This window comes from Crocuta crocuta, unplaced genomic scaffold (genome assembly GCF_008692635.1).
Source record: "Crocuta crocuta isolate KB4526 unplaced genomic scaffold, BGI_CrCroc_1.0 scaffold142, whole genome shotgun sequence".
Taxonomy (NCBI): domain Eukaryota; kingdom Metazoa; phylum Chordata; class Mammalia; order Carnivora; family Hyaenidae; genus Crocuta; species Crocuta crocuta.
The window spans coordinates 1303667-1310491 of record NW_027528892.1 but is presented as its reverse complement, the minus strand read 5'-3'; the positions used below and the strand labels follow the sequence as shown (position 1 = coordinate 1310491).

Below are 6825 nucleotides of genomic sequence, written 5' to 3'. Positions count from 1 at the left end.
CTGGGGACCTACATTCCCGGGCCCACAGGAAACAGCACAAGGCTGGGGCCCAAATGTGTGGTCCTCAAGAGGGGAGGAAACCAGAAAGCTGAGGGTTGTCATGCGGGAAAGAGAAAAGAATGGCCAGAGAGGAAGCAATTGCTTTCGGGGAAGGCTCTTCGGATGGAGATGTCAGCACCAAGGTCTCCCTTCCCACCCACCCTGAGCCTGCCCACTGGGGAATTCCAGCAGCTGACCAGAGGAAGGGAGAGAGGAAGGCGAGTGAGGGCGAGGAGGCAGGGTCATCAAGGCCCTACACCCAGCAGCATAAGGACGGAAGCTGCTCCCAGCACGGAGCCTGACCTGTGGGCCTGGACTGTGAGGTCCCAGAGGAGGTAAGAGCTAGGAGGCTGGACCCCAGGGGCTAGGAACAAGTGCATGTATTCTAAATCTTTTTTTCTTTTTTAATGTTTATTTTTTGAGACAGTGAGAACACGAGCAGGGGAGGGGCAGAGAGAGAGAGAGAGAGAGAACCTGAATCAGCCTCTGCTGGGAGCGGAGAGTTGGATGTGGGGCTCGACCTCACAAACTGGGAGATCATGACGTGAGCCGAACTCCGACTCTTAACGGACTGAGCCGCCCAGGTGCCCCTACAAATGCATGTATTCTAGAAGGGACTCGGGGCCTACATGACTGGGTCCTTGAGGGAGGACGGTGGGGAGCGCTGCGGCCTCAGACTATGGGTCCTGGGAAGGCACGGGCTGGCTCTTGGACGTTGAACTTATAAAGCTGGAGGAAGGAAGTCAGGGGGCCTCTCGAAGCTAAGGTGGTGCCTGCTAGGTTCTGAGTGGGGAAGTGACAGTTCGGGGGTGAGGTCTCGGAGAAAATGGTGGTTAGGCTGTCAGACTCCTGGCCTGACGCTGTCTTGCGGCTGCTCGGCTGGACTTTGCCTTTGCCACCACACCGCCCTGCTCCACCCCATGTCCCGCTCGCTCTTCAACCTCTCCCCCAGCCCCCGGCCCAGGACGCGGGAGAGCCAGAGGGAGAAACGTTTGGGATCTTCAACCTCTCCCGCAGCCCCCAGGCCCAGGACGCGGGGGAGCCAGAGGGAGAAACGTTTGGGACAGGTGAGCATTCTGGGGACACAGTGGAGGGCTGGCCGGGAGAGGCAGGAAAGCTGGGTTGGGGGAGGCCAGCTCGGAAAAACTGGGATGTCACGGTGGAAAGATAGCTGGTAAAAGGCGGAAAATGCCCCAGGCTGAGAGCTGGCCTCATCAGACCAGACCCTCACCCATTGTTTCTGCCTGGGAGCCAGTGGGGGCCCAGAGCCAGGAGGCCACCATCTGATGCATCTGGACCCTTAGGGCAGGTTCCTCACCTGAGAAAGAGAAAGAGAGAGAGAGAGAGAGAAAGGTTCGTGGCCCTCTCCTTCCCTGCAGAGCCCAGCATGTGGGGCTACCTGTCCCTGCTGCCTGCCTTCCTGGCCCTCTGGGCTATCTCAGGAGTCTGGACCGTGTGAGTGTAAGAGGCAGGATGACACCTGGGTCTGAGGGAGGAAGGCCTGGGGGCCTGGACCCCTGGGTTTGAGGGAGGAGGGGCCGGGGGCCTGGACCCCTGGGTCTGAGGGAGGAGGGGCTGGGGGTCAGGACTCCTGGGTCTGAGGGAGGAGGGGCCGGGGGTCTGGACCCCTGGGTCTGAGGGAGGAGGGGCCGGGGCCTGGACCCCTGGGTCTGAGGGAGGAGGGGCTGGGGGCCTGGACTCCCGGGTCTGAGGGGGGAGGGGCTGGGGCCTGGACTCCCGGGTCGGAGGGGAGGAGGGGCTGGGGGCCTGGACTCCCGGGTCGGAGGGGAGGGAGCTAGAAGTCCGTGTCTCTGTGGGTAACAGAAAGAAAAGGTGTCGTTAAAACCACGCTGATGTGTCCCTGTACTTCAGTTTTGCCCTTGCAGTGGCCAACAGGGCTGTGAACCTCACGGAAGGTTTCCCCTATATCAGGTACTTATGGCGCCGGCGGGGTGGNCTCTCCGCACCCCCTCCCCAGGAGTCTGGGCCCGGGGCTCCCGCCCACTTCCCTCTCCTCCCAGCCGCCTGGATCTGCATTATCCGTTACCACCAGCTCCGGGACTTGGGGGTCAGAAAGTGGCTTAACCGGCTGATCCTGTGGACGGGACTCCTGTGTGCCCTGGGCACCTCCGTGGTGGGCAATTTCCAGGTGAGCCCAGAAGGACGTTCTGACCAGCACGAGCCTGGGACTACAGCTCCCAGCAACCCCTGGGGCCGCTGGCTTCTCGTCGCGGGGGCTCGTCCGCGCACGGCCTTCTGGGACTTGTATTTCTCTTTTGGCCACCTGGCCGGCGTGTTGGGGGTGAGTTAGCTCCCTGGCTCTCAGAATAGAGTCCCACGTGGGAGGCTCCTGGCTCCATTATTTCACTCAATTCTAGAAGGCTGAGGTAATTGACTGTCATCGCCTGCCCCTCTCCCCTCTTAATGATATAATTACTCGGAGCCACTCATTCTTAGGGTTGCCACAGAGACGGAGCGTTCACCGAGTGCGGGGCGCTAGGCTTCACGCCGTGTATGTTTCCATCCGTCTCCATGAGAGCCCTTGGTAGACGCTTTTTTAGTCAAATCCGACAGAGTTGGCATTGGTTGTGGTTGTTGTTGTTTTAATCAGCTGGTCCCTGGCCTCAGAAGTGAACCCCAGGGTCGCCTGGGTGGTTCAGGTTGTTAAGCCTTTGACTTTGGCTCAGTTCACAAGTTCGAGCCCCCCCATCCGGCTCTGTGCCGACAGCTCAGAGCCTGGAGCCTGGTTCTGCTTGTGTCTCCCTGTCTCTCTGCCCCTCCCCGACTCGTACTCCGTCTCTCCGTCTCTCTCGTTCTCAAAAATAATAAGTAAAAACATTGGGGAAAAAAAAAAACAGAAGGAAATGAACCCAGATTCATAGAGTCTAGAGCCCACATTCTTCACCGTGGAAGTTCAGTAGATAATTGCAGAACAAATGAATGGACAATCGGTTGGAGAAAGCCTATTGATTTATTTTACATTGTTATTTAATTTTACTGCTTTGTCTCAGATTCCAAACCTCTCCTGCTGAAAGAAACCACAGGGTGTTCGATAAGAGGCTGCTTCCTTGGGCCTTTTAATAAAAATTCCCAATCATCTCTGCATAGCATTCACTTCACTCATTCATTTATTCCTGGGTTCTTCAACTTTAACTTTTGAAAAATATTATATTGGTCTCCTAAGAAGCCTTTTCTTAAGTTTATTTTGAGATAGAGTGAGAGCAAGTGGGGTAGGGGCGGGGAGAGAGAGAGAGTCTCAAGCAGGCTTCTGCACTGTCAGTGCAGAGCCTGACCTGGGGCTTGAGATCATGACCTGAGCTGAGGTCAGACACTTAACTGACTGAGCCACCCACGTGCCTGTCCTCTAAAGAAACTTGTGAAGACATTTCTCGCTGGTCAACACTTCCTCTTATCAAGCCTTTAATATTTAGGATATATTAAACAACATACCATATATCTGCAAGCCACAAACCATTGTAATATTCAAGAATTTTTTCACCCTGCAAAAACCAATTCTTTCCCCCCCGAGTGGCCACATTAGCCTCCCTGACGCTGGTTGAGAATGAAAGATTTAGTGCACTGATATTTACTGAGTGGCTGCGATGTGTCAGGCACTGTTTTTTTTTTTTTTTAAATATTTTTTTTTATTTCTAGGAGAGAGAGAGAGACAGCGTGAGCAGGGGAGGGTCAGAGAGAGACGGAGTCACAGACTGAAACAGGCTCCAGGCTCTGAGCTGGCGGTCAGCACAGAGCCCGACGCGGGGCTCGAACCCACGAACCGCGAGATCATGACCTAAGCGAAAGTCGGACGCTTAACCGACTAAGCCACCCAGGCACCCCATGTCAGGCACTGTTTTAGGGACCAAGGCCACAGCAGTGGACAACAAATTTAAGTGCCTGCCCTCCTGTCGCTGAGCATGGCCCGTACACCCAGTTTTCAGCGCGGGCTACTGGGTGGACGGAGGACCCCTCCCCGCACGTATCCAGCTTCCTCTCCGCCCTTGTCCCTCTTCTCCCAGCAAAAGAACCAGCTGCCCACACACCTGACAGGGGCCTTCTTCGCCTTCTTCGTGGGCAACCTGTACTTCTGGCTGCAGCTTTTACTCTTCTGGTGGATGAAGAGCCTGCCCCAGCCTGGGCCTCCCTGGATCGGGCCACTCCGCTGGGGCCTCTGCAGCCTCTGCTCCATCCTCATGGTGACCAGTATCCTTACTGGGGCCGGTGGCAGGGCTCGGGGTGGGGTTTCTCCATCAGGCTGGGTCTGCCACACGTGGTGTGCAGTGCCCTGCCCTGTCTGGGCCTCCATCTCCTCAGGATTTTTTTTTTTTAATGTTTATTTATTTTTGAGAGAGAGAAAGAAAGTGAGTACAAGCAGGGGAAGGTCGGGGCGGGGGGGGAACCTGAGGATCCAAAGCAGGCTCAGCGCTAACAGCAGAGAGCGAGCAGCCCTCTGTTTGGGGAGCCTGCCCAGTGCCGTGCATCGTGTTGGCTAATGTTGGCTAAGACTGGAAACTGAGGTTCATATTGGTGGACTCTCTTGGCCAAGATGGGCCACGAAGTTCAGTGGCAGAGCTCGAGTAGGCTCTTGAGGGCAGCCCGTATCTGTCCCCAGCTCCATATCCAGTGATGTAGAGTTAGCAGCTCCAGTTGGCCTTGGTGGGAGTATTTATAACACAGAAATTGGCCAATGATGCAAATCAGGGCTGGTTGTTAACCATTACCACCATACCTACCACTTGGTGAAGACTCTACCCAGCCCAGCACTGACTGAGTGAGTCACCTGAGCCTAGATGCCTTCCGCCAGCACGGCACGCCTCTGGTGACTCAAATGACTCCCTGCACTTCAATCTCCATATCTTAAGATGGACTTGTGTTGATCGTAGTAATGATTGTTACTGATCAGCAAACTGCTCTGAGAGAGGAGAGGCTGCAAATTCAGCCTCAGGGACTGATCTTGGGGAGGATGGAAGGGAGGCCAGAGGCTGCTGATGTTCAGAAGAGGCCTGCAGGGAAACCGGCTGACATCCTGTGTGGGCTGCCTTAGGGACCATGGGACTGATAATCAGTTTCACTGCCCCTGCAGCCCTTTTTCTGTGGGGCTCAAACATCCCTTGGTCGTGGGGCTGGGAGCTGGACTGTAAGGATGGCCAGCGAGGTGTGATGGGGGCTGGTGTCTGCAAGGATGGGCCTGGGAACTAGCAGCTTCTCAACTGGTCTCGCAGAACCAGCTACTGTTGGGCTGGGTTGGGAGGCTGGGGAGACCCTGCAGGTGGAAATACCTGCAGGTGAAATGTGGAAATACCAGCTCAGAGATGAGGCTGCTGGCGGTGCCAGAGATGAGGATCTCCAGTGCTAAGGTGAGGCTTTAAAGGCTTGGGTTTCTGCCCAGGGGCAGTAGGGAGCCATGGGAAGCTTATGAGCAGGGGAGGAAGAAGGTCAGTTCTGGAGGTAGCCACCTTGTGTTCGGGTGCTTCCACCTCTCCTTTGCTGTAAGATCCATGGGGTCGGGGGTGATGCCAGCCTTGTTCACGGTCTAAAAATCCTTTAGTGAATGAGATAATGTCTAAACCGATCTAGGAGGAGAGAGAGCTAGCTTAGGTGAGAGGCAAGGTTGTTGCAGTGAGGGGGCTCCCAGAAAGCGAGATGCCTGTGCCAGGCTGAGCTTGGGGTGTGCTTGGGCTGGCAGAACGTTTTCAGAGGCTCCTGGCTGGCTCAGTCAGTAGAGATGTGACTCTTGATCTTAGGGTTGTGAGTTCAAGGCCCACATTGGGTGTGGAGTTTACTTGGAAAGAAAGAAGGAAGGAAGAATTAAAAAAAAAGGGGGGGGGTTAGGAGCAGGCGACTGAGGAGCTGGAGCCAGGACAGGACAGACCAGGAGGGAGATGGGCAAAAACAACATCACAAGCCTTGGGGTGACCAGCTGGCCGCGGCCATGGGGCTGGGGAGGGGGAGGGGCCAGGGTGATTCCCCAGGGTCCTCCAGGCACGTGAGTGGGTGGCAGGGCTGTCACCAGGTGGGGATCCCAGGAGGAGGAAGATATTTCAGGGGGTGAGTGGGAGGGGCCCCAGGGCTGTGGGCGGTTGGGGAAGAAAGTTGCCAGTGTAGCCTGAAGCTGGCATCTGGGTCGGGGGCATCTTTAGGAAACCCTGCATATTTGAAGGGAGAAGCAGTTGGGAGCTGTTTGCCTGTCTGAGCAAGTGGGGAGATGGTGATGGTGGAGCCTTAATGGGGTCAGGGAAGGCCAAGGATGGAGAACGTGGTTCAGGAATGTTGGAAATGCAATAGCGCAAAGGGAACATGGGCAGAAGCCTGAGATAGAGACAGGGGTCGGTGGGCATCCCGGTGAGGGTGTCTGGGGGCCGCTGAGGCGGGGGAGCTCCCAGGGACCATTCCGGACAGGGCAGGGCAAGTCTGTGGAGAGAGGGCGTGGGGTCCTTCCTGCGTGGCGTGGCCCTTGACCCCCGTGTGAAGTGGTCGTCCTGCACTCGTGGCCGCTGCGCTCGGCCGCCGCCGCCTGCGAGTGGGCCGTGGCCATGCTGCTGTTCACGCTCTTCGGCCTGTTTGCTGTGGACTTCTCGGGCCTGGACGGCTGCACCCTGAGTCTCCGCCCGGGCCCCAGCCTCAGCTCCCCGCCCGCCTCCCCCATCTCCCTGCAGATCCCCCTGTGAGCGGCAGTCTGGCCAGGGTGCTCAGACCCGGCGCAGCGGCGCAGAGATGATGGATCAAGCGGGGCCACCAAGGAAGTGAGAGGCCAAGGCCAGCCAGCCATCCCTGCTCAAGGCTATT

General features: G+C 56.8%; 1 protein-coding gene across 2 annotated transcripts; it reads left to right on the top strand.

Annotated features, from left to right (window-relative positions):
* Window positions 1–541: 541 nt before the first annotated feature.
* On the top strand, window positions 542–6810 carry TMEM150B (transmembrane protein 150B). Of its 2 annotated transcripts, XM_077756903.1 has the most exons (6): window positions 542–623; window positions 992–1106; window positions 1419–1494; window positions 1912–2188; window positions 4059–4242; window positions 6511–6810. In XM_077756903.1, the coding sequence occupies exons 3-6, from the start codon at window positions 1427–1429 to the stop codon at window positions 6705–6707; spliced, it is 726 nt and encodes a 241-aa protein (XP_077613029.1). In that variant the 5' UTR covers window positions 542–623; window positions 992–1106; window positions 1419–1426; the 3' UTR covers window positions 6708–6810. The 2 variants fall into 2 exon arrangements, with proteins under 2 accessions (XP_077613029.1, XP_077613028.1); XM_077756902.1 differs by lacking the exon at window positions 542–623 and having other exon boundaries at window positions 843–1106.
* Window positions 6811–6825: the final 15 nt, after the last annotated feature.